The 27,235-nt window shown below is 39.2% G+C and overlaps 1 protein-coding gene across 2 annotated transcripts; it reads left to right on the top strand.

Moving 5' to 3' along the window:
* The first annotated feature begins 271 nt into the window (after positions 1-271).
* Positions 272-27,156, top strand: ANLN (anillin, actin binding protein). Of its 2 annotated transcripts, XM_057431620.1 has the most exons (24): positions 272-301; positions 4,567-4,720; positions 5,086-5,370; positions 5,888-6,234; positions 6,938-7,157; positions 8,069-8,262; positions 8,398-8,505; positions 9,000-9,120; positions 10,000-10,116; positions 10,667-10,893; positions 11,384-11,535; positions 11,861-12,008; positions 12,657-12,792; positions 13,105-13,287; positions 15,114-15,240; positions 16,078-16,126; positions 16,206-16,262; positions 17,590-17,628; positions 17,976-17,997; positions 18,997-19,109; positions 22,433-22,519; positions 24,308-24,415; positions 26,449-26,621; positions 26,742-27,156. In XM_057431620.1, the coding sequence occupies exons 1-24, from the start codon at positions 284-286 to the stop codon at positions 26,863-26,865; spliced, it is 3,309 nt and encodes a 1,102-aa protein (XP_057287603.1). In that variant the 5' UTR covers positions 272-283; the 3' UTR covers positions 26,866-27,156. The 2 variants fall into 2 exon arrangements, with proteins under 2 accessions (XP_057287603.1, XP_057287605.1); XM_057431622.1 differs by lacking the exons at positions 22,433-22,519; positions 24,308-24,415; positions 26,449-26,621; positions 26,742-27,156 and adding an exon at positions 20,748-21,007.
* The last annotated feature ends 79 nt before the right edge of the window (positions 27,157-27,235 follow it).

Here is a 27,235-nt window from a genome sequence, read left to right on the forward strand (position 1 = left end):
AGGGAGGTGGTGGATGCCCCATCCCTGGAGACACTGAAGGCCAGGCTGGATGTGGTTCTGGACAACCTGCTCTAGATGAAGATGTCCCTGCTCGCTGCAGAGCGGTTGCACGGGATGACTTTTGAAGGTGGCTTCCAACCGAACCCAAACCATTCCATGATTCCATGAACCCGCCGCTTGTGCCCAGCTGAGGCGGCGAGCAGGCCGCTGTGGCGGGCCGCGCTCCCTGCGCGCAGCGCACAGGACCGCCAGCAGGGGTCAGAGCGCGGCGGAGGCGGCAGCGATGGATCCCTTCACCGAGGTGAGAGCGGGTCCTGAGGCGGGAGAGGTTCTCCCAGCCCCGGCTCCTGGGTGAGGTCTGTCAGCGCCCCTCACCCCCGCTGCCGGGGGGTGGTGGGCTTGTGAGGCTCGCTCCCTGCAGCCCCCTCGTATTGCTGCTGCTTGTGGGCCGTCAGGGCTCTTCCAGGTTATTCATGCAAGGGTTTGCGAGGGACAGGCCCTTTTCTGAGCGGATCCTTGACCGCGTTTCCTGGCGCTTTAGTGTTTGCTTGTCATGTGTCTCTGGCAGATAAGACGCTCGGCTGAAACTAGGAGCCCTGGAAGCTAACGGGAGTGATATTGACTCGCATTGTGCCTGCCACATCTGAAGGCTGAGCGTGAGGTTTGCCCAAAGCAGGAGCTTAATCTGATTTAAAATGCGTCCTTTTAGACAGAATTGCCACTGGTCAGGTTCATTGGCAGGCACAGTTCCTCTTTTGTTTGAAAAAGGAAACGAAGTTGTCATTAGGGTGGATTTGTGTGTGTGTGCATTTGGGTTTTACAGGGGCAAAGTTGTAACAGAATGAGTGCAATTGACCAGTTTCAGTCTGTGTAAAGGTTGGAGGTTTCTTAGAGATGCTGTGCTGTACCCTGAGTTGATATGTCACACGTCTGTGGCACCTTGCAGAGCTGTCCTGTGACTGCTTTGAGTAATGATGGCTTTCAATAAGCAGCCTGCCTAAGCAAAAACCCAAACTGCTCTTGAAAGTAACCCCAAATGGAGTAGCTTGGGGAAATACTCTCCCCTCCCCTTGAAAACAACCTGTATATGAAGCTTTAAATAAACTGAGTGTCCAAAAAAGGTGACTGCACAGATACGGTTTAAGGTATTGATCTGAACATATTAACTAAATACATTATACCAAGGCAGATCTACCCTACCCTCACGTAAAGTCTTGCCGAGTATAAACATCTAAAACCTCCTTCCTTAATTGGTAGTGGGTGACATGATCTGACTTGTTTTAAATAAACTTCAAGTCCGGCTGACTCAATCAAATTCAAAGTGGTTTGGCGTGCTGGGAAGTATTCCAACCTCAGCACACCCTTCTTGTAGGTAACTGACTTGGAAAAGCAATGGCCAACTGTGAGGCCACTCCTTTGAGTAAACTTCATTCAAACGTTGGCTAGCATTGCAGAGTGCCTAGAATGTTGCCTTATCAAGAGTGTTGGATATGCCGCGGAGGGCATTCCACTGCTGTGTAAAAATCTAACCAATATTAGTGTATTGTAAGTGCTGGTCATGTAAAGCAGTGTAATTCAAGCCTTAAGTGGCCAAAGCATGCTATTAATTCAGTGTTTGCTCATCACTTTACAGCAACAAATTTTGCCCTGGTCTCACTGAATTTAAGCTCAAATAAATCTTGCTTTAAGACTCAGTTGAATGCTTTAAAATCAGACAGTTCTGAAATAATGTTTCTTTTGATTCGGCTTACAAGCAAAAACTAATACTCTTCTGAATTTAACCAGATTATTAATACAGAGTGCACAGAGGAGGTGGTGCAGTGGATTCTTTTTTAGAATCATAATGTACATACTATTTGTGGCTTTCAGTTTATAGCTGATTGTATAATTCACCTTTCTTGCAGAAAAGGCTTTGTTACTCCAGAATGTTAGAGAGATAGTCTAGGTTATTTTGTACTTGGAAGTACTTACTAACATTCATAGAGCAGAGTGTGGTTTCCTAGCATGGAGGATGGCCAAAGAGAAATAAGTGATGCAGTTGCTCAGAGGAAAATTTTCATATGTGAAGTTTGAAGTTAACTGTTACTTCAATGTCGTGGCTAAACTTGCTCCCTTTGCTGCATTCTGCTTGTAAAGCAAGGTAGAACAAATTCTGGTAATCACATGGGGGCCTGAGTATCTTTTCTAAAGGTGCAAAATACATTCTTTGAAACATACATTTTTAATACCAAGATTGTCCATCAGCATTTGAAGTGGGAAAACTTCATCTGATTTTTAGAAGCTGTTTTTGCCATATAAAACATGATCCTCTAACTTCCACTTGGTAGTTCTCAGGCTTGTAGATGTAAAGAAATAGATATGTCCTCCTCTGATGACAGCCAGAGTTTCAGAACACTTGAAGAAGGTACTTGTAGCAAATACCCTGTTGATGAACCTGAAAAGTAGGTCTTGAGTTCTGGTGACTGGCTTACTCATCATGTGTAATAGCAGAGTTTGAATTATGGCGGTTGCATGGAAAACTTGAGATACCAAAAGCCAATAGGAGCTGGAGTTCAACAACAGAGGCGTGCATTCTTGGGAAGTGACATCCTATTTGTAGCAACTGAAACCCCATTTTACTGAACTAACAAAACAGAAAGGAATGTGTGACTGTATTTGAATAGAATTGTATGAATAGTGTTGTGGAGTATATACTGAGTTTTGTGCAAGAAGAACAGTTAGTGTATATAGCCTGTAAGATTTTATTCCAGTGGGGGTTACCTGCGCTTTGTAGGTCTTATCTTTTTGAGGGTGAAACAAGGAAAGGGGACTTGTGGACAAACTAGTATGAAAATTAAATTCAAGGCACTCTTGGCATTTCATGCCTGCCTCCAGCCCCCTTCTCCTTCCCCCCCCCCCCCTTTCTTTTTTTCCTCTCTCCAAAATCATCCTCCTCTATGGAAGGTCACAAAGAGCTGTTGAGATTGACATCCATTTGTCCTGTGTTGCCCTACAATGGAACATTGTTGAAGACTTCAGCCTTAGACAGTTAAAAATGTGAAATGTGGATTTAATTGCTGTGCAACAGGACAGATAATGGCTGGCACAGTTCTCAAAATAATTTACGTGCTACCAAAAAAGTGCAGTTTATATTCTTCCCTTCAAAAAGACCATTAATTCACTCACACAATTTCTTGTCTCAAAAGACCTTAAAACCTAGATCAAAGGAGTAATTAATTATCCTTCAGATGTGATCAAACAGAGTGAAAATGATTCGTGAATGCAGAATTTAAAACAGACACCATCCTCCCCACCCACCCACTCCAAAACAAACAAAGGCAAAAAAAAACCCCAGCACAATCTATTTTGAACTTGGTGCTACAAGGAATCAGTTTCTACTAGTGTGGTATGTTTACTAAACCAGCTGTTTTGTATGGAATGTGATCATAGTGTTCAAATATCAAATGGGTAGGGAATGAAAGAGAATGTTGTTGGGTAGCTTAGTTGGTATCACTTTATATGTTCTTCTGTCTACAGACATATTATGATAAATAGCCTGTTTATTAAGAAAGCTAGTTTTAACTTTTAATGTTTCTATTAAAATTTATGATTGAGGAAGAGAAATTTACCTCTTGATGTAGAAGGTATTAATAGCAACATTTTTATTTTCTTTTTTTTACAGCCACAATTCTAATTTAATGACTTTTTTATGACCACTTGGCAACCACTTGAATGTTGTTTATTTCGTTACAGGATTAGCGTAACGGGTGACTTGACCATATACTTTGGCAATGTGTCAAAATAACCCACTAGCAAGACTTGACAGTTCAAGATTGCCTTCTTCAGGCTCTCTTTATTTAGTTTTGACATTGCTCTTGTCACTTTAGCCTGGTTTCTTTTGAAAGCCAAACTGATGTGAGACACTAGTTGATTTTACGGCTGGAGCTTTGAAACCTACTAGCTGGCTTCACCTCTTGCTAAATGGGTGTCTCAAACTTCTCTGCTTCTTCAATCTTCATGGAAGTTTGTTGCTAGGTAAAAAGACCCAAACCCTTGGCTCTGTGAAGAAAATGCTGCAGCTTGTTGTCTGTCTGGTAGGCCAGACTTCAGATAACTTGCAAACCTGTACTGATCGGCCAGATAGCAAGAAGGTAGCTTGGAATGTGCTGCAGTGTGAGCTACCTTTTATCTAGCGGGTACTTGCTGAAAACAAGGAGAAGCTCTGGGTATTGCAGTGGTGAAGTTGAAGTATGAAGATCTGGGGTTATCACAGCGATCAAAAGGAGGCAGACAGAAAAAAACATGTAGCTGGCAGTGTAGAAAACCTGTTTGTTCATTCTGCTTGCAGGTGGGGATAGCCAGACAGAAAACCAGACTTTGAATGTTTCGATCACGTTGTGCCACAGTAGATCAGTTAGCAAGATCCAAGAGCAGCATTTGTCTTAATGTAGCCTTAACTATAAATTTCTGGTCTTGTGGATCTTGGTACATGCTATATAAAATTCAATCCTTTTTAATTTGGGCTATTACTAGTTAGCACACCTATTGCATTGTACAGTAGTAACACATGATTTATTGACTACTCAGAAACTCCTTGAAAGAACCCGTGCCAGGCGAGAGAACCTGCAGAAGAAAATGGCTGAGCGGCCCAAGATGGGAGCGAGACCCACAGTGCAGACCAAGAGGGTCAGAGAGCCTTTGTTAGAAACTGGGAACCAGGTGCCTCTTCCTGCAGAAGAAGGTATTATGCAACAAAGATTGTCTTTTGCTACAAGTCCATCTCTTTTTATACGGGCAAGTGAAACCCCTTAGTGTTTATCTTCCATTGTGATGGATGAAGTTACCTGACCACTAGGATTGATTATGGCTAATGTTTAGCTTTACTTGAGAGCAGATGCTTTAAGTAATTAGAAAGCTATTTAAAAATAATTGTATATTGCCAAAGATAATGCTTTGTGCTTGATAGTTCTGGGAAGGGCAGGTTTCTTAGAGGCATATCAGTTACTCCTAAGCCATAACTTTATTTGTGTTACAATTCTGTATTGTCTGAAAAAATATTGAGGATTCTTTGAATACTAATATGTTTGAATACTCTGACCTGTACAGTGAAACCTGGTACAAAGCCCTCACCGTCAAAGAGGCTCTGCCCTGACAATGTGGAGTCTCAGTCTTCCAGTTCAGAGAACATACAGCCAGTTCCTTCAAGTTCCACAAGCCAGCATTCTCCTGAGATGACTTCGGAGTTGCACATCACTGCTTCTAACAGAGCTTCATTGCTTCAGCCTCTTGAGAAAGGAAAAACAAACACCGAATCGGAAACTCCTGCAGCTCTTTCAGTGAAAACACGTATGCAGAGGTTGGCAGAACAGCGGCGCCGCTGGGATAGCGAGGGTATGCTTCATTTACTAAGCAGCCCTGGTGGTGTTCAGTGTTTGCATTGATGACTCTGGCCAGGTTGGACAGAGTCTTGGGTGACATGGTCTAGTGTGAGGCGCCCATGGCAGGGGTGTTGGATCTAGACGACTTTAAGGTCCTTTCCAACCCTAACTATTCTGTGGTTCTATGATTGTTTGCTAGCAGAAGATAGTTTTGTGTGTATGAATACTAATGTTTTCATAAAGAATTCTTGTGCAGCACTGGGGAAAGGCCTAAAATAATGAAACCTGACTGGAGCTTAATTTTTTACTTTAATTTCCCCCACCCTAGTGTGATGCCTTGCTCATCACAACAGTGGCATAAACCTAGTAAACTCCTTGGCTACAAATTTATTTGCTTTGTAATAAGCTTTAACTTGATTAGTCTCAGTAAGAATATTTAACTGTTGATAAACTCAATATTTAGCAAAATGTAAAAGATGCAACTATATTTCATTATGTTAGCAAAATAAATGTGTTTTCTTTTTTTCCAGATCCCTCTGAATATGTTCCTGTGTCTCCCCTCCAGTCAAAGGATCTGCCTGTTTCTCCACCTAAGCAAGCATCTAATGCCCTGGCAAGTGATACCCCTATTGGGAGAAGAGGCCGGTTAGCTAACCTTGCTGCTACAATTGGTTCCTGGGAAGATGACCTAAGTCATCCATCTGCAAAGCAAAACAATGCACAAGAACAGCCTGGCACTACTTGTTTATCCAAATTGTCCACTACAAGTGGAGCATCTGCTAGAATCAATAGTAGCAGTGTAAAGCAGGAAGCTGCATCCTGTTCTCAGAGGCTTGTTGAGGCTTCTATTAATAAACCAGCAAACTCAAAGATAGAGGTGAGTGTCTGATTTAGCTGCTGATTAAAAATCTATTTGACTATCGGGGGGGGGGGTGACACGAATATCAACTCGTAGCTGTTTAATCTGCAGTTAAAGATTTGGTGCGAGCAATCTGAGTCAATTTACAACTTTTGCTTTATTGCAATCCCACATGCCTGTTTTTAATAGCAGACCTGAAACAGCTTAGAATCCCTTTTATTGAGACTTGGGTGAACATAATATTTCTAAGTCTTGTAAAAGTTGATGTCAAAGTAGTTGGTGGCTGTTCTTGACTTTCAGAAGGGAGCTTTCTGCAGAGATACTGGGTTTCGCTTGGTAACTTCATATGGTTGATTGACTTAAATGTTATTGCTGTATGAAAATTGAATTAGAATGCTGAAATTAGTAGTGCCAGATACCTATTGTTGAACTTAGCCATTTATGAAATAACAGTATCTGCAATGCGCAGTCTTGTTTAGGGACATGTGGGAAGATACCTAAAGTAGCTGGGAAAAGCACCTGGAATCAAATGCTGAAAGAGTTTGAAATACTGGATAGGAAAAATCTACAGAGAGCTTCTAACACTTGTTCTCAGCTCTGTTGTTGATGGAATAGGTGTGTTATGTTATAGTATGCTGTGCAGAACGCTTTCATTTTCCTCTTGAAAGAATGAGAATGTACAGTCTGATTTTAATGTTATTCCTTTTTCCCCCTTGTTAAGGATCCAAACAATTTAACACGATTCTCAAGAGTCACTGTTCCCTGTTCTAAAGAATCTGCAGTACAACAACCGCTAACAGAGAATCCCTGCAGCCCTCAGAAAACTGAAAAGCATACACAAATAGCAAAATCAACTTTGCCTCAACCAGTTCAGTCCAAAGAAGAGCCAGTCAAAGGAACACATGTGCAACCTGAACCTAAGGGTAAACCCACAACACCAGGTAAGGTGTTCTATCAGTTTCAATAAATGTTTATTTAAATTAGGCTTGTGTGTCCTCACTTGAAAACTACATAGTAATTAGGAATTTATGGTAAGGTATCAGGTAATGTCTATTTCCTTTTGTAACTTGACTGAAGTCCTGAAGAGTTCTGTGATAATTATCATAAATCATACAGTTTCCATATTTTGCAAGGATATTTTCTTGGACAAACTTTTAGTAACTCTTGAGAGCAAAACTTTTCTCTATGTAAAAATGTATCCTGCTAACATCAGTTAATTGAGACTATTTAAAGCTTCTTGCAAGTTGTTGGAGTCTGTGTCTGTGTTTCCAAACAATACAAGGTAAAAAGTGTGCATATGTTAGAAGAAATCAAAGCTAAATGTCACACAGATGCTCCAGCTTTGCAGTCTTTACAGTGGTAGCACTGATGTCGAAACAAGTGATGAACCCTGATTTTAAATTCAACTGCTTGTTGGATCAGAAGCTTGGACTAACAGCTTGAACTTCTTGAAGGTGGCCAGTAGAGCACGTGTGTGCTTCTAGATACGCTGTCAATAAAAGACAAAGTGAGGTGGATGCAAAACAGTGTATCTACCTTATGTACTAGAATGCTCATTTACAGGAAGGGTGCAAGTGAGGCTGGCTGTACAGGAAGTGTTGAAAAAGCAAACCAATCTAAGTAACTGGTGGATCACATGGACTTTAGCAAGCAGATGACATCTATTTGCTCTGATTTGCTGCTTTATTACCTTCAGTGTTCTGTTACTGTGGTGATTTGCGCTTCAGGTTTAGTTCATGTTAAAGAGCTGTAAAGGAGACAGATTAATTGCTTCATTGAGAAGCTTTAGCAAGATGCAGTGATTTCTGTGATTTTGAGAGTCTCTTTCAAGGCAAAACAATTATTCTTGTAGGGGGATCAGGAATTAAACCCTTCCTGGAACGCTTTGGAGAGCGTTGTCAAGAGCGCAGTGCACAGAGTCCTGCTACGAATACTCCAGGGTGCAGAACACCCATTGTTACCCCAAATACTAGGACAATCCAGGAAAGGCTTCTTAAACAAAATGAAAATTCCTCTACTGCCAGTTTAGCACTGCAGCTTAAGCAGGTAATGACTTTGCTACATTCATAGTTTGCTTATGAGCTTGGGGAAGATACTGTTCTGCACCTGCCCGAGGAACTTGAAGTGTTTTGACATCTTAAAGCTGTTAACTTTTTCCCCTGTTGCCCTTTATTTGCTTAGGAACGTGAAAGAGAACTTGCATGTCTTCGTGGCCGGTTTGATAGGGGCAATCTGTGGAGTGCCAAGGAAAACGGAAGTCCGAAGAGAAAACTTCCAGAAGCTAAAATGGTAACGTGCGACTGCCGTGTATCAAAAGATGATAGAGATGATAGTCTTTTGTTAAAGCAAATGAACTGCTTTAACATGTTCTGAACACAGGACAGATGTGCAACTGTAAATAAAAGATAAAGCCAGTGCTCAGGCTGTGCAAGCCTGCTTGTCAAGTGGTTGGTTGTATGATTATTAACAAATTTGTAGAGATATTTTTCCTCCTGCAGAATCATGAAAGGAGAGAAGTGATACTGCTTTGAGCCAATTGGCTTATCTGTGGCTTTTCTGAGTGTGGGGTTTAGTATTCTATAACTTTAAAAGCAAAAGAAAGCTCCTCGCACAGTGTTTAGTACCTCACCTAAATTTATTCCATAAATAAATAGGAGCCTTCTTGAGATTGGATCAGCAGCCTTTTTTTTCCTAGCAGGTGTTGAAATGTGTTTCTTTCTGGCATTTTAGTCCCTTCAACCATTACCACCTAAATGTACTATTGTTGGGTTTTTTTTTGCCAGGAAAGCCAATCTCGGGGTAGTCCAAAACGTTCTCCTTGTTCCAATGACACCGCTTTTGCATCAGCAGAAGACACACCAGCAAGAGATAGGCCAGCAAAGTCTCCCAGCGTGGAGTCTTCAGGTAAGAATTGTCGCTGTTTGCTTGTGGCTAATGCTGGACTGAAGCACTGCCCCTGATGTTCATGAGCAGATAAAGAGGCTGGTAGCACTAAATATAACTGCACCTCTTATATGGTTACTGACCTGCCTAAATCTTTTTGTCTTATAATAATATTCTACCTTCTTATGCCACTTGAAAGATGGGCAGGAAAAACTGCCTTTCAGTTTTTTACCTAATTTTCATACTTTCATGTATGTTAAGTGTAAGGAGAGTGAATGAAAATCATCAAGTATAGATTTAATCTATACTGTACCTCAGTATCCAAATTTCCACAATAATCGAATGGGAGGGAACTCTTCTCTTGTCAGTAGACCTTTATGCTATCATTTCTTATTGTACAGAACATGAAAAGAATTCAGGGAGGCTTGTGACATCCTTTCTGGTGCTTCCCCAGTGGAAAAGCTTCCAGTTCTCTGAAAAAAGTCAACTTAGTTACTACTTCTTTTAGACACTATGGGCAAGCAGCCTATCAAATGTGCTTCTAGAAAACCAGGATGAGAATCCTGCTTTTGGCTTGGATTTGGCTGTGGTGGTTTTTGTGTGGTGGGTTTTTTTTGCTTGTTTGTTTTTTTAAATGACCCTCTCTACTCCAAGTGTACTCTACTATGGTTTCAGCATTGCTTTCTGTGCTATCAACTTTCTGATTATAAGATAAAGTTGCACGGGTTTTGGAGGGTATGTATTCTAATGATTTTTTTATTTAACAGCAACCTAACTTAATCTAGTGGGCTTTTTGTCAGTTGTCAGCTGTATTATCCAACTGCCCAAAAAATCCAAACCTAAAATAAAATTCAAAGGCTAGACATAATCTTCAGTGACATCTTCTTTATAACTATTTAGATGCTCCTAAATGTGAAGAGACTCAGAAACCCAGTCCTCTGAAGATGGATGAGCCAAAAAGCCCTGTAAAAGCAATGTCTGTCTCAAAACTTGATCAGTGTGCTGAGAAACTGAAAGGTTTGTATTGAGTAGATGTATATTAATGCACTTAACTGTGTGTTGCCACTTGTCCAGCACAGTGTCAATATCCTGCAAGTCTGGACAATGAGTTCACCATACATCTGCTGACATGTGTGTTTTGTAACGAAGTTTATATAAAATGAATCAGGAGTCTTCTTTCATCATAATCCTTCTCTTTTGACATTAAAGTCTTCAAGATATATTAAAAAGCTGATATTAAAAAGTTATTGGGAAAAGACTGCTCTACTGTGGGGCTTGCAGTTAAGTTTCATAGCTGTTTGAGCTAAAATCTTGAAACTTGCTTCACAGATGCATCTCTCTATTCTCTTTCTGTGTCAATTATGCAGTATATGTGATAATAGTGTACTAAAATAAGGATGGAAGTATGCTTTAGGGTTCTATATGCCTGACTGTAAGTCTTTTTTTAATCAAGCTTACTTGAAATGCAGAAATAGTTGTCTTATCTGTTAACATCTTTCTGCTCATTTAATTAAAATGAAGAGATTAGTCCTGATGCTACTAATATGTTCTAAATATCACTTTTTAGATGAAGTATATGAAATTGAAATGAGTGTGGATGATGAGATGAATAGCTCGAAAGTGATAAATGAGATTTTTGAAGTTCTTGAAGAAGATGGTCCAGACATAGAAAAGTTGAAGAAAGAAATGAGTATGAGCCTGGAAGGTGAAAGTGATGAGGATGAGCAGGAAGAGTCACTTAATATTTCGTCGATGTCTCTGTTAACCCCTTTAGTGGAATCTGTTGGTCCAGAGGTGAGAGTTCCTAAGAAATGGGTAAAGGCTTGCTTATCACAGAGAGGTAGAACTTGCTTGTATCAACAGTATTTTGTTGTATTGTGATACGTGGGCAAATAAAGAAGTTACAAGAGACGTTTTGCTTAAGAAAGCGTAATAAAGTTATCTTCTTCTGAAAATAGCTGAGCATGTTGGAAGCTCTGCTAAACAAGTGGTTTAACTTCTGCTAAATCAAGTTCAAGTATGTATCTACTACTTGTGCTGGACTTCCAGTGGTATACATGCATTCAATGAACTGGTCACTGAAAATCTGAGAAGAAACTGTTGCTGTACTAGTTAGGAAACTAACTAGTTTGCTCCATGTCCTAGAAAATACTTGTAAAATGTGTGTTAAGTTTGGAGGCTGCTTAATACTATTTACTGTTTATGTGCAAGACCTAGTAAATGTGAGAGAAAGTAGATAATGGTTATTGTGCCAGATATCTTTATAACCTTTTCTTCTCCCCAGGCCTTTGTTTCTCCTTCTAAGTCAACTGGTGAAGGCAGCAGTATCAGTGATATAAGTCTGAAGTCTGACAAGTTCCAAAGGACTAAAGTCCCCAGGGCAGAGTCTGGAGACAGCATTGGCTCTATATCAGACGATCGCAACCTTCCCTATAGGTAATAAATGTAAAACCCCACCCCTAATTCTGTAAGTGGGCAAATTTAAGACACTGGATTTTATTTTTTTTTTTCTCTTCTAATGAAGCACACTGCTTAAACTACAAAAAAAACCTTTTCTTCCAAAATTTCAGCCTTTATCAAAAGTAGTCCCCATGTAGTCTATGTATGATGCTTAAACTTAAAATGAGGAAATGGGTTTTAAAGTGGTTTAAGCAAGTTGGAAAACATTAGTAAGTGATATATACATAGGTATGTATATTGAAAAAAACAGAAAACATTGTTACAGCTGTGAAAGGTTTAATGGGTTTTCCTCTTTTGAAAGCATTGATGCATACAGATCTCAAAGATTTAAAGAAACAGATCGTCCTTCAATAAAGCAAATCATTGTTCGCAAAGAAGATGTTGCTTCCAAGCTAGAAATGAAACATAATGGGCCATCTGATCAAGTCAATATCAAAAAGAAAATGCAGGTATGCAATGTACTACTTAAAATCCTTTCTCTAATTTACTATTTCCTTGCTTCATTTCCCTTGAGAATGTCCAGGACTTAAACACACTACTTGGAACTGCAAAATTAGGCTTTTTAGCGTAAATATCCAGTGGTAGGGAATGATACTGCATAAGCTGCACAGCTTAATGCATCTCCTGAAATGCTCAAGCTATAGAGGAAGTGTAGGGAAAGCAAGCTGTCATTTTGAGAAGGGAATGGGGAACCTTTATCTTATTACTGCCTTTGAATTAGGCAGGATTCATAACTACATAATTACAGTAGGCAATATTCTGATATTTAGTGGTGCGTCTTTCATGTACAACACTGAATTTCTGGTCAACTGCTGCTTCCCCTGGTGAAGGGCAGAGTAGCCTGGATATGGAGCATACAAATGTTGAAGTCAGTCACTCCCATTATTTAAATGATTTCTGAGGCCCAAAAAAAAAATGGTGCTGCAACATTCTTTTGCAGAAGTAACTGTAAACTGCAAGATCTTTGTAGTTCACTAGCTAAGTAGTCTAATTTCTCTGAATCAGTAGCCCTCAAAATGCTAATCTCAAGACATTTCCATGTGTGAATCTAAATCTTTCTCTTCTTACTAATTATTTTAAATACTAATTTACTCTAGGAGCTCAATAATGAGATCAACATGCAGCAGACAGTGATTTATCAAGCCAGTCAAGCTCTGAACTGTTGTTTTGATGAGGAGCATGGAAAAGGGTCACAAGAAGAAGCAGAAGCAGAGAGACTTCTTCTCTTAGCAAGTAGGTTTTTAGACCCAAGTTTAATTCTTTGTCATGAACACTTTGGGAAGAAGCGGGAACAAGACTGGCAATGCATTTATTATGCTACCTTGTAGCTGCTTATTTATAGTTCTTCACCTGGAAAACAGGTGAAGTTTTGTCTCACTTGTATAGGCAAGAGGATGTTTTTGATATCTTTCTTGCCTTTAATATTCCTACTATTCTTGCAACAGAAATGTTAATGATCTTCATTTTACATGCTTATGGGGGAAGAAAAGAATGTTCAGTACTACTTTTTCCTCTGTTACAACTATAATTAATTTCTCTATGCAGCTGAGAAGAGAACTGCTTTATTGGAAGAACTGAATAGACTGAAGAGTGAGGGACCTCATAGTAAAAGAAATAAAGCTGCTTCTATATCCACTCAATATGCTCCATCCAGGGGATCTGTTTCCATTTCAGAAATGCGTCTACCTCTGAAAGCAGACTTTGTATGTGGTACAGTTCAAAAGCCAGGTAAAACCAGCAACTGAAAACTTTACCCCTTTCCTCCCCCTTCCCCATCCTTCCTTCACATATTTCTGGTTCATACCCCTGGGTTGTTTTTTTTGTCTTCTGCACTGGTGTTTCTCATAGATCAGGGAGCAATGAAAATCTAGCAATTACTTTTAATTGATCTGCTTTTTGGTTAGGTTTTCAGTATTTTCCATGATGGTTTTAGTTTCATCCTGTTCTGGCTTGTGAAGTTCAAGAAACTTATCAAGACCTTTCCAGCCAATCTTAAAGATCTTTATGGTCCTGTGTACCCTGTTGGAGAAGAAGTACAGTTTTGTATCTTGGGTTGTATTCTGTCTTGCTGCCTTGGAATTTTATTGATGGGTGCAAGTGTAGTGCCTAAATATCATTACATAAATTCTGACAGACTCATTAAGCCTCTAATTTTTTTCAGTCTTTCTGTTAACATCCCACAGTACTTCATTTACAAAGGCTTGTCTTCCATTATTGTGTCATATTTAAGTCATTAAAGTTGACTTTAAAGTTAAATTTTTTTAACTTTAAAGTTAAAATGTGAATTTATGTCTTGTTTTGTTCCAGAAGAATTTCTGGCAAATCTCTCTGTAGGTCTAGACTTACCCTGGAATATAGTAAGCTTCTGTTATGTGGCTGTTTAAAGAATCTGCAAGCCCACAATAACCAGTGTTATTTTATATAATGCTACCAAATATGATTGTAGCTGGACAGATTCCTACTTTTTGCCTCGGTAAGGCTTGAGGACAAAAGACATAGGACAAAATTGTGTTTCATACTGGTTAGAAAACTTTTAGTTATTATGTAGCCTTTCTTGTTTCCTTGATTAACTGTCCAATGAAATATGAAGTGGTTCTTTTTACATCTTCAAATAAAACCACAGCCAAGAATATGAAAGTAAATTATCTGACCTAATTTACCACCCCTTTTCCACTCCAACATGTTCCACCTTCTTGTTACATGAGTTGCTTCGTCTCAGTTACAGAAAAGCATCTCTGGTTACAATAGTATAAGTTTAGTTCCCATCAGTAATTCTCAAAACCAAATTCTCTGAGCAGAGAAGTATGAACTACTTGTCATCAAAACTTTCAAAAAACTTTCAACTTTTTCAAAACTTGGTTCTGCAAGTGCAATGTTCGCTATACATTGTGCACTAGAAGCTCTAATAATCACTTTTACCTTTGCTGTTTTCTTCAGAGAAGAGTACGAGTCATTGCTTACTGGGGTCTTCAACAGTAGTTCTGAAAGCTGGGACTCAAAGTGTTGGGGTGGGGGGGGAATGATTGTTTGTCTAATGTGGTATGATATTTGCTTTTCCTGTTCAGCAGTTTGCTGCACAAACTCTGGATTATCTCCTGCCACTGTTGAGAGGTGTTTTTCCTCCCTTATCTGAAAAGTTAGGGAAAATGGGTTGCTTGAATTACCAGTTCTTTCACAGGAGTGAAAAATGTGTGAGAACAGGCAGTAGCAATGCTGACGTATGGTTAAGCTGGCAGGGCTAGAGAATAACAACCAGAGTATAAGGAACTAAAATGAACTGCTGCATCTGCCTGAAAGTTCCTCTCCCCTTTCACATGCTGGGTAGTGTAGGGCTGGCCTGAGGTGCCAGGTAGTTGTGAATCCTGTGGAGGCAGTAGTGGTTACAAGTAAAACCTTGTTTTAAAAGTAAGTTTATAAGCAAATGTTGATTGTAACCAAGTGTTCAAGTAGGGGTGAAACAGAGATGTTTGCAGCGTTTGAGGGGTTGTTTTTTTTTTGTTTTTTAGATACTTGGACACCTCTGGCTAACAAACCTATCTGATTTCTATTTACAGAAGCAGCAAATTACTACTATGTAATAATACTGAGATCTGGAGCAGAAAACATGGTTGCAACCCCATTAGCGAGTACTGCCAGCTCCCTGACTGGAGATGCTCTTACTTTTACTACGACATTTACTATGTGAGTATAAAGGAACTTTTTTCAAACCAGTTCCAACTCTGATGATGGAGCATGCATAAAACTGTGCAACAGCTTCATATAAGGATGTCATATTTCACCAACAAATATAGTGACATCTTTGTATTGCTATTTCCCACTTCAAGAAATAGCTGGAATGCACTCCTCTCAAAAGAGCAATCTAGACTTATTCCACCATCCATCAGCTAAGTTATCTGTTGTTTTTCTACTTTTGTTCTCTCCAGGGAACACCTGCAATGACAGATGGATGATGTGTGTTTTTCCCTTTTTCAGCAAGTAACATTTTATGTAGCTATTTGGTTTTGGTATCTGGAAAAAAATAGTACGCTTAAAACTTCAACTCTTATATGTTAGTTAAAAGGTGTGAGTTCAAAGAGGTGGTTTTCAGCAAAAGTCCTCTAAAATAAAGGAACAAGCTCCTTTTTGAAAATCCAACCTAACTGGAATTTTCACTGAGAGATATTTATTCAAAACAAACCACCCAATCTTTGTTCATAGAAATGTGTGCCAGCACTGGACTGAAGGGTGCAAACTGAGAAATGGTCAATGCACTGTCTGCTCCTTGTCCTTCCGTCCCCTTCTGATCTTTGAGTTATAGAAAGTATCTTGAAATAGTAATACACTCAAGTCTTAAAAACAGCAGTGCTGCTTGCACTGAAGTGTATTACTGTAGAAGTGAAACAATCAAATTCTCTTGTGTAGAATCTGTTTAATCCCTGTTTTAAGGAGTAGAAAGAGGGAAGAAGTAAAGAGTACCATTTAAAAGGGCCACCTCTTTGCTTCAGTCTCTTCAACTCATTTTTCCCTTCTTCCTTTTAGGCATGATGTGTCAAATGACTTTGAAATAAATATTGAAGTTTACAGTTTGGTATGTATCAGTTCTTGCTAAGATGTGTAAAGGAGAATAATGAGGTGCTGTACTTTCTTAATACCTTCTTGCCTTACAGGTACAGAGAAAAGAAGTTCTGAGCACTGATAAAAGGAAAAAGGCAAATAAGTCTAAGGTAAATGAAACAACATAATCAGCATGTTGTATTTACAACAGCAGGTACACTAGGAAGACTGCAGTGTCCAGGGAGAACTGACTAATGGTCTTAGACAATCTGTTGCTTGCTTTTACTCTTGTTATTTATTGGAACATCTGCAATGACAAATGGGTTATGGAGTCCTGCAGCTACTAGTAGATTGGACCTGCAGCACTTGCTTGAGTCTAAAATATATTGGAGGGAAAGGAGAAGTCTTACTAGTTCAGCAAAACTATATGCTTTGCAAACTTCTATTGGGTATGGTGCCTCTGCTTGTGATTTAGTGCCTGTATTCTCCACTTTACTTAAACACCATCAGTCAATATGCTCTACCTTGCAGTTTGATTTATCTTAAAGGTTCTGTTATCAATTGCAACACATCTGTCTGTCTTCCTAGCCTGAAGTAAAAACACTAGATGTTGGTGTTTTTTTTTAAGCAAACTTTTATGTCCAAGGAGTTATTAAAACTTTTCAGCTCGGACAGGGTGCATGTTTCAAGTGTTTGTGCTTTATTAAGGCTTTGTGACCCCGAACTAGCCAGTGGCTTTCTGGAGATGGTAGCTTAATAAAACCAAGAAACTTCAGTGTCTTTTAGAACAGCTTCAATGAGTACTTAAACCCTGTCTCTGCAAACAGATAGGAATTTCTCTTAATCTTAACTTTCAGTTGGCACGGTGAAAGCACGCTTCCACCTGTCCCCCAGTAAAACCAGTTTGAAGTCCAGGGTTCCTTTCTCTCCTGTGCTGCAGTTTAGGGGAATCTTTACTTAAAACCTAATGGGTTTGTGTCACTGTAGGTAAGTTGCTGATGTGGAGTTACAGGTTTGCTGATAGCATATTGTATTTGCTTTTTGACAAGATTCTTAAACTTGTATTTCAGTTTCAAGATTAGATGAGCACATAATTCCAGTTCATATTAATATACAGTCTCACATAAACTTTGATATTTTCACTTGGAACTATAGATGATGTACACCAGTAGCACACTGAACAGCTCTGTATTTGTATTGTTAACTCTTACCTTTAATAAGCACCTAAGATTGTTTTCTCAAACACATGCTTCTCATCCCAAGCTAATGCATACTTAAACCTTTCTGCAGTAAATATTTCTTTGATATATATATATAGCATTCCCTCCACTGAAGTGTTACATCTAATCATACACACCAAGACCTGCTCATTACAACAACTAGTATCCATTCAAAACTTACTTAGATAAGCCTTCAGTAGTTTCACTGTCTAACATTTACACTAATGTGATGAACAAATTCAGTAGAAAATGCATTTATCATCTTGTTCTTTTGTAGGTTATTACTCCAAAGAGATTATTAACATCCATTACCTCTGTAAGTATGAATGTAATATTGTAACACGATCTGCTTATGACCTCTTCCAAAGGCCATATTCTCACGCTGAATAAGGCTCTGCCCATAGCAGGCTCTACAGAAACTCTGTAACTGTCCAGCTTTCTGCGAACTTCTTCAGCCATCAGCTCAAGAAATAGGCAACGTTACATTAAATATGTAATGCTGGAAATATGCAGTTACTACGTATTTAGTGGGACTTTCCTTCAAGATGCGTTCTCTTGTTAAGCTACCTCAGATGAGGGTTTTCTAACCTGCTTAGTCTTGTGTAGAAATGTGCAGAAATTACTTCTTCCACTGAGCTTTTATTTCTCTCTTTCTCCTTCTAGAAAAGCACACTTCTTACTCCAGGTAAGTATAAATCTAAATACCTTGTGTAGATTATTCATCTTGGCATTTGCTGTCTAAAGCAGTATATCAATAAGTAATACTTGTAACAGATGATAATTTGGGAGTAATAAATACAGAATTATGCCAGCTTGCCAGCTCAGAGACTGGCGCCGTGTTTATTACCCGAGTTATCATTCTGTTTAATGGAAGATCTCTTCACAAAATCAGACCTAGTACCTTATATCAGATACCTGTAGTTGACATGCTTTTTCCTGAGAAGGTAAACCCACATGAATGTTAAGATTTTAAACCAGAGTCTGATGTCAACTAAGTAATACAGAAAAAACTTGAAAATGCAAACAGATTCTGAGGGATAGCTTGTGTGTAGTATTTTTAACACGTTTATGTATTTCTGAGTCTTGGGGGAGAAAAACAGCATTCCTGAATGTTTTCTGACTATATAGAAATGTGTTATACACTTGTCTGGCTGCAATAGGAGATACTTGAGCTAGTTTAAGTACAAATTTCACCAATAAGGAGCTCATAAATTAACTCTGGAATGTTTACCATGCTGCTGCAACTACTCGGATTCCTGTGCTTGAGCTATAGTGCTTGTTTCTATCGATATAAGTGCCTGTATTCCTCTGCATACAAATTCTGGAAGACTGCAGGGTGTCCCATGAGAAGAGGTTAAGAGATTTCAAAGTCGCATTTCCACCACAGGGCACAGGCACTTTGTTGTGTGACCTAGAGTGCTCTCTGTTCCCCTGAGACCTCTTGGAATGCTTTGTCTTTTGTGAATATTTCAAAACTGCTTCCTGAAAGAAGGGATGTGCTGAGGAGGAATGGGGTGCAGCAAGCTCCTGCCTGAATGTGCTGCTGGGCTCGCACTGCAAGGGCACTCCTCCTGGAGTGCTAAGCAGTACCAATAAAACATTTGTAAGCCTTGCAGCATCCTGCTTGCGTGGTGTTATGACTTGTGTTGTGTTATGATTTGCGTTGTCAATTCTTTCTCCACAGCCATGGCCAGTCCATGTGGCCCTAATGCCATACGCAGTACAAATTTCACCCTTGTTGGATCCCACAAGCTGTCATTGTCTTCTGTAGGAAATGCCAAATTTGCATTGGACAAGGTAATGGAAATTATTGGCTACTACTCCAAATGTAATTGCATGTTATTGGAATAACAGCTATGAGTCTGGTTCACTGTTTTCAAATGAAATTACCATCCTAGAAACAAAACATAAGTTTATATAAATGTTGTGTATATATAACATTTCCGTCTAGTTGTTCCTGTTCCATTTCATATGACTGAAATGTAACTTTGAGATACAAAAGAAAAATAATATATTATGCCAGGAGTTTTCTTTTCTGTAGCTCCACATAAGGTATAGTTATGCAAAGATAAAGAAGGCATTTAGTTACTGATTTTTCTTTCACTGACAAGAAAAATTCTTGTATGCAGTTGGTATCTCTGTATGTGGTCTTCACATTGTTCCTTGCTCTTAGTCTTGCAGTTACCCCTAAATAAGACATTGTATTTTAATGATAATGAAGTATTTGAAATTGACTGCATTTAATTGACTTAAAAATTGCCATTTGAATATACTCTTAGGAGTAAGAGTTTCCTTTCATATCCTAATTCAATTTGTAGAAGCAAATAATTTTAATTCTTGAGAGCTATTATTGAGTTTTATACTATTAGTTCCATGTCTGAACGGAATATGCTTACTGACGTTTACTATCAGAAATAAAAAACGCGTACAATCTTATGTCCATTACAGTCTCTGACCATGTAATATCTTATACCTGAAACCTATTTTAATAGGTGTTTATGCCAGCACTATCTTAAACTAACTTAAATTCCGAAGCTACTACATCTTATGGTGGTACTAAATTACAGCTTTATCCAAACAGCAGCAGAAGAATAAACTTTTTTTTCCTTGGCTAGTTAAGTTTTATTGTGATGACACTAGTATTGCAGTTATAGCTTTTGCTGAGTGATGAGATAAAACAAATTGGTTGCTTGTGCATAAGATTAGAAACATCACAATAATCCCAATTTGCTTTTTACAAGCTTTGCTTTTTGTGGAAAGAAGCAGACTTTATTACTGGAACAGTTTGCAGAGCTTACCAGTTGAATTGCACTTCACTTTTTGACTGCATGAACTTCAGAAGTACCTGCTTTGTTCTTCAGCATAAATGTTGTTCTTAACCAGAACTACATGCAGAATTCTCATTTTGTGTATGGCTTGGTTCTTGGAAACCCTTTATTCTTGGAGTTATGGGAATTGCATTTTATGTTACATTTAGCAACTTGGGTTTAAACTCTTTTGGTTTACTCATTAGGACAGAACACGGGACTGGACTGGACTAGTGAACTAGGACAAGCATAAGGTTCAAATGGAGCTCCAGGGAAATCATCACCTGGTTAACTTTTTTCCAGGTGCACACTGCAGCAGTTATTAATGAATAAGAATTCCCCTTTTATGTCAAATAACTTGATAAAATAATATTAAAAAAGGTGATCATATTTGTAAAGCTTCGGTTTGGACTTGGCCCATGGCTGTACCAAACAGCTTCTTTTTAACTTACTCCATGCATTTCTAATATGGAGCAAACTGCTGCCACAGTGGGTATTTTGAGTTTCATTCCTCCCACTTCTATGCACAGGGTGGAAAGGACAAAAATGTACTCATGTATAACTGTCCTTTTTTTATTAAACCTTAACTCTACACTAATTGCATTGAGCATGTTTCTTTTTTCCCTAGATAAATTTTGAAGGGGTGGAAAAAGAACTGTTGGGCTATATGTTCCAGGACCAGGTTGCTATGATCCTTTAGTTTATAACTTTTAATAGGAAACTGCTTCCTAGTGCATGTTGCTCATATCTGCCTGGCCTGGTTGCAGAATTTAAATGCTTACAGAGATTTACTAACCAACCATGAAATATTAGGAGCCTTTAAGACTTGCAGAATTCTACTCCCTGCCTCTTACAATAATAAGCTTGCTGCTAGAACTCAATGTAATTCAGGCCACCTAGGGTTTTTCTCCCTAGATCACTAGAGGGGGGGTGTTTCTTGTTTCAGAACAAATCCATGTCTCTTAAAGATTGCTAGTCAGGAAATTCCAGGCAACTTCTGACGAGCTGCACAGGACATAAAATGAGCTACTCTGCTGATGCAAGATCGGGGAAGAATAATTGCTGGTCTAAGTGTTGGTTTAACTTGTTGCAACTTTTTCTACTATCTCCACCCCACTTGCCTTTGAAAGGGATATGTTGCTAACTAGGGTGTAATAATTTCTCATTACTTTTAACGGAGGGTGTTTTGAGACCTGCTTTAGTAGTGGTGTTGCAGGCTCTGAATAACTGATTCCATTCCATTTGTTTCACAGCCTTTTTTTTTTACTGTCACCCAGCTCTTCACTGGTGAGCTCCTTAATCTACAAAGTAGATTCATCTGACCTACATTAGAAAGGAATGCAAACCCAATAAACTTCAAGTGGGGAATTGGACAAACTTGAGGTCCTCATTCAGCAATATTTTTACTGTGGTTTAGTAGGACACAACCTAATGTTCCCTGGTGTAGCATTCAGGGCTATAAATTATCTTTGCTGATAAAAATCCAGGACTGGTGCAACTTATTATTGTTATGTGGAAACATTTTCCTGGTTTTGCTTCTCAAATGGTCATGTAAATTCCTACCTGGTGCTCACAATTTTGCTGTGCTATACGGTAGGGCCAAGTACATGAGCAAGCCATGCATGCTGTCTAGTGGAGTAGATCTAATGGGGTTACTCTTGTTCACCTGAACTACTAGAAAACTTAATTCCACTTGATCAACATGTTTGGAGGGATTGAAGAGGTCAATAGGCAGGCTTTATTGCATGTTCCTCTTCAGAACTCTTCAGTATCCAATAACCATTTAACCACCCGCTGGTACCCTGGTTAAGCTGGTCTTCAACACGTTGAGTGCCAGTTGAGAACTGCTCTCATTACTTTTTCCCCTTACAGGTCTCGTACAAATAGTTCTCTGAGTAGGCACTGCTACATCAGTATCTGCCAAAAATGCTCATGGCATCCAAGTACCAATCCTGTTTAAGCCCACTATGACATTTTCCAAATAGCTTAATGTCAAACTGAGACAGAAGCTTGCAGGGTGTGGACTGATGCTGTGTGTTGTTTTAACCATGCTTGGAGTGCTTGTTTTTATAGACAGAAGCATGTTTGTGCATATGTCCTGAGCAAACTAATAAGCCAACAAATCTTGAAAAGCTTCTGAACAAACTTGAAACAGAAAGTGATTATTACTGTCTTGCTGTAGACTGACCACTTCTTTCTGGCTAAAGATCCTAAGAACGAGACTGTGCTAACATCCTGGTGCAGGTGTCTTGCTTCAACTGCTAGGATTGAGAGGTGTCCAAATTAAATGACTAATTGCTTTACTTTTTGCAGGTTCCCTTTTTGTCTCCTTTGGAAGGTCATATATATCTGAAGTTGAAATGCCAAGTGGACTCCTCTGTGGAAGAGAAAGGGTTTCTGGTAAGATACTTACTTCAAGTTGCTTCCATGGAAATTACAAGTCCTGTTAAATGTAGTTACTTCTTTAAGTTCACACATGTGTTCGTAGTGGTTGTAAAGCTTAAAACTAGCTCATTTTTTCCCTGCTCCTCTCTGAACCAGACCTCAAACCTTTCCTAGTTTATCTTCTAAACATGCCTGAATTTAAGCTACATTTTCCTCATTCTTCTTAAACACTGTTCATTTATTACTATGAACTTCAGTTAACCTTCTCTGGCTATAATCTGTGATGCGAGATCCTAACTTCTCTGCCAGAAGTAAAACCAAATTCTCCCTAGAGAAGTTACACACACACACAGACACCCTGTGTGCACAAGCTTTGGAAGAAACAGTATTTCTGGGGGGAAACATCTTGAGCAGTTCTCTTTGTAAAACTGGAGTTGGGAAGTGCAGCTGATACTTGGGCCTAATAGATGGAGCTGTTGAGATCGTGTCCAGGAGATGGCAGTAAATGTGCTGTGAAAATACTGCAGCAAAACATTAACACTCTTATTTTGGTGGGTTTAGAATTTCTTTACACTCTTTTCAAGCAGTTCTTTCTGTCTCCTTACTCTTAATTGAAGTTGAACAGATTTCACTAGATGAAAACATTTCATGTGCTTATGGTATTTGCTATCCCATGGTTTTGTGTACTATTTAACAAAGGCCTTGTTTACTATACAATATGTAGAACCTGAACAATGTTGTACATACACATTCAGGTTTTTTCAGAGTAAGGGTTTGGAAACTCCCTACACAATAAAAATGAGGATCTGAATGGTGAAGAGCGAAAAACACAACATATTGATTGGGGGGGTGTGGGGAATTCTGTATGCATTTGAGGGAGATTAGGAATAGAAGTCCTATACTGAGCTTTCCATTTCAGTATTAAAGAAACATAGCTTGAAATTGGCATAAGCCTGCATCCAGTAAAATGATTGCCAACACAAGCATTTAAAAAGCAATTTCCAATTTCTTTCAAACTGATTGGACTGCTGATTGTCCTGTTGAATAGCTAAACAGTTTGTAATCCTGAATAGTAAGTCAAAGGTGACTTGGGTATTTAAGTGGTTAGGGTTGGAAGGGACCTTAAAGCTCCTCCAACTCCAACCCCTGCCACGGGCAGGGACCCCTTCCACTAGAGCAGCTTGCTCCAAGCCCCTGTGTCCAACCTGGCCTTGAACACTGCCAGGGATGGGGCAGCCACAGCTTCTCTGGGCACCCTGTGCCAGCGCCTCAGCACCCTCACAGGGAAGAGCTTCTGCCTAAGAGCTCATCTCAGTCTCCCCTCGGGCAGGTTAAAGCCATTCCCCTTGGCCTGTCCCTACAGGCCCTTGTAAAAGTCCCTCTCCATCTTTTTTTTGTAGGCCCCTTTAGGTACTGGAAAACTTACCATAAAAAATTGTGTTATACTAAGCATGGTTTGTGAACTGTTCATCCTGTATCTGCTATAAGTAACCCTCCATTATCTTAAAGTAACAGAACGAACCATTGTGAACATTAAAATCTGGTGTTTTGAAAGGGCAGCAATAGTTGCATCTTGAGCAAAAGTCTGCAAACTTGAGAATGATAGTGTAAGCGTCTTTTCTATGCTATCTGGAATATACATATGCTATACTAACAGAAGTCTCTCCCAGTGAATATATTTTTTTCCTTCACTTATGTTTCCTCCTGTGAAGGGTTGTACTTGCAGAACTACCTGGTCAAAAAATACTTGAGTACAGTCAAGGTATAATGATACCTCATTGGTTTTAATTGTGTTTTTTTAAGACTATGTTTGAAGATGTGAGTGGATTTGGAGCATGGCATAGGCGCTGGTGTGTGCTGTCTGGAAACTGTATATCTTACTGGACATACCCAGATGATGAGAAACGAAAGGTAATGCTGTTTTCTAAAGCTCAAGTCTCAGGTTCTTTAGTACTCTACACAACTAGCTGGTCCTCTTTAATGGCAGTGTAGGCTTAAAACAAAGAAGTACATTCAAAGTGTGAGATTCAAGCTTATAATGTTTCCTTGGGGCATGGAGGCACCTTCATAAATCTGACCTCAGTCAGGGCAAACTTAGAAACATGCTGCTTTATCTAGTGCCAAAGGGAAAAAGTGGAGGAAGATCCATATTTAATTTCCTCTTTAGTCTTAAGGCTTTCCACTGTGCTTGTAAAATGACTAACTGAAATTAATCAGACTTGTACAGCTTCATAAGCAGACCGTATCTAGTTGCCTTAAGTTTGAGAAAAAATGATGACTCTAATGCTTAATATGGTAAAGAACTAGAGTGGGCAATCCTTCTTATTGCAGAAGCATAGCTGTCATTATGGACCATCTTATTTGCAGTCTCTTTTTCACAGCTCTACATTATAGCTGAAACTGGTACTTTTTAAATGGTTCTCATGGAAACCTAAGTTATTGTCTGGCTAATGAGGCAAATCAGAGGCTCATCTGTCATGAGGTGAACCTTGTCTCCTTAGCCTGTTCTTACAGTGTGTGCTGAAATACTTCCAGGTCTTTTCACAAACTGATTTCAAGAGGGCTTTTCTGACTCACTTGAGTAATTTACCACTAAACGCTTGCTTGTTTGTTGGCAGAACACTCTCTTTCCCAAACTCTGTTGCAAACTTTGGTCCTTTTGGGTCTTCTATGCCAATCCAGATGCCTGAGTTTAGTTTCTTCACTGCTAACAGAGGAACACCATATGCTGATAATTGACATTGCCAGATATATCAGTGTGCTTTATTTTTGTGCCAGGAGAGAGGGAAAAATCATTGCCTACTGTAATAGAAGATAAGCAAAAAAAATGAGTTAAGCAAGAAAAAGGTTCCCATTCTACCATTGTCTGCAGGAAAGCAGTTTTGGGTTTTTTTCCAGTTCTCTTGACAGTCTTCTAAACTTGTTTCACTATTACTCTGAGAAAGGGTCAACTGTGTTCTATTGATGTACTATCATCCCCAGCAATATTAAACTATCCTTATTAAATGCCTCCCTCACCCCTACTATATCTGTTCTAGCATGCAGAGATAGCTGTACCTCAGAAATATCAGTAGTGGGCAATGATTGCTTTAAATTGTGAAATATTTTTGTTAATAAATTTCCCATGGCTGTATATGTGTGGAGAGATATATATATATATATATGTATATATGTATATCACCAACCTGTTTTTTAATGCTCCTTGAAACGGAGCTACCCTTTTTGCTGTAACTTGGGTATTCTACTTATCTATGGAATAATATTGGGAACATGCCCAGTAAATAGCCAGCTTTTCTCCAAGCCAGGAGCAGCTTATGATGTTTCCCTGATGAGGTATTCTGTAAGTGCGAGGAATAGGAGCCAAGGTCTGTAACTAACTTTAGGCATACAGCTGAGCCTCTGTCTATAGTCAGCAGAAAGAGAGAAAGGGCTTGAAACCAGACATCCTCTTTGGAGGGGTCTAGCTTTGATTACAGGGGGAGCTAAAACAGCCAGACTTGGCACTTAAGGTGCCTTCCTTATTGCATGTTTGAAGAATGTGTGTGCTTATAGGCTTTGACAAGAATGATGCAAGCATCCCTAAAGCGCTTGTTTTCTGTACGCTTTGACAAGGTTTATTCTATCAATTTGGATTTTATTATGAAATTGTCTTGAATTGGAGAGTTAGAGCTTTTTAAAAGAATAAAGAAAAGAGCAGCTATATCTGTCTAGAGCCTTTGGTAAGGGATGGATTAGCTGTATGGTATGTGGTTGAGCAGGGAATGTTCCATTGTCAATTATCTTGCTTCTTCTATGGCTCTTAAACGCCAAAAAGGGAATCCCTGTTTTTGTATGGAGTCATTGATTTGGGCGTGTCACTTAACATGGCAAAAATTGTTCAAAGCATATATTAGTCAGAATTGCTCTTGACTGCAGAATTCTTGACTGATGAGCTTTACTTTCAGCATCCTTTGGGCCGGATAAACTTGGCTAACTGCACAAATCATCAGATTGAACCTGCCAACAGGGAGTTCTGTGCCCGTCCCAACACTTTTGAACTAATAACTGTCCGACCTCAGAGGGAAGATGACAGAGAGACTCTTGTCAGCCAGTGCAGAGACACCCTCTGTGTTACAAAGTGAGTAGATAGATAAAATGCTATTTAGTGTTCCGTGGATGATCATCTTGACATTTTTTGGAAGAACTAAGTAGAGGCAAAGAAAGGCATACCTAATCCTTTGGGTTCTTTGCCTTTTAGGAACTGGCTGTCTGCTGATACTAAAGAAGAGCGTAATATTTGGATGCAAAAGCTCAACCAAGTCCTTGTTGACCTTCGCATGTGGCAGCCAGATGCCTGCTATAAACCAATTGGAAAGCTTTAAACTCTGGAAGGGAAATGCAAAGAAAATATGTGTACAAAACCTGCATGAAGTTCACAACAAAAAAAAGAAATGGAAATGTGGGAAGTCTTCTGGGTCACTTATGCTTTAAATTTCAGAGTATTTAACATTATACAGGAGTATATTATGCAGTATTTTTGTTTCACTTTTAAGAATTTTAAAGCTTTTTTTACTTCCTAGCTTTTGAGTATGATGGAAGTAATCAGCTGTCTGCTAAATGTGCTGGATAACTCCTCTTTTTTTTTGGAAGTCTTTTTTAGCTAAGTACATTCTTTTCTTTAAACAACTACTGCAGGAAATCGCACTCCAGGGGAGGAAGGGGGGCAAGCTAGTGAAAAAACAAGCTTCCTAG

This window comes from Pezoporus wallicus, unplaced genomic scaffold, assembly GCF_028554395.1.
Source record: "Pezoporus wallicus isolate ANWC-B61680 ecotype Strahan unplaced genomic scaffold, APGP_CSIRO_Pwel_v1 scaffold_11491, whole genome shotgun sequence".
Taxonomy (NCBI): Eukaryota; Metazoa; Chordata; class Aves; order Psittaciformes; family Psittacidae; genus Pezoporus; species Pezoporus wallicus.

Excerpts from the sequence above, each read along its gene's own strand:
- ANLN (XM_057431620.1), top strand. Across the intron at positions 8,506-8,999 it reads AACTTCCAGAAGCTAAAATG|GAAAGCCAATCTCGGGGTAG; the intron begins GTAACGTGCGAC and ends TTTTTTTGCCAG. Across the intron at positions 11,536-11,860 it reads GATCGCAACCTTCCCTATAG|CATTGATGCATACAGATCTC; the intron begins GTAATAAATGTA and ends CTCTTTTGAAAG.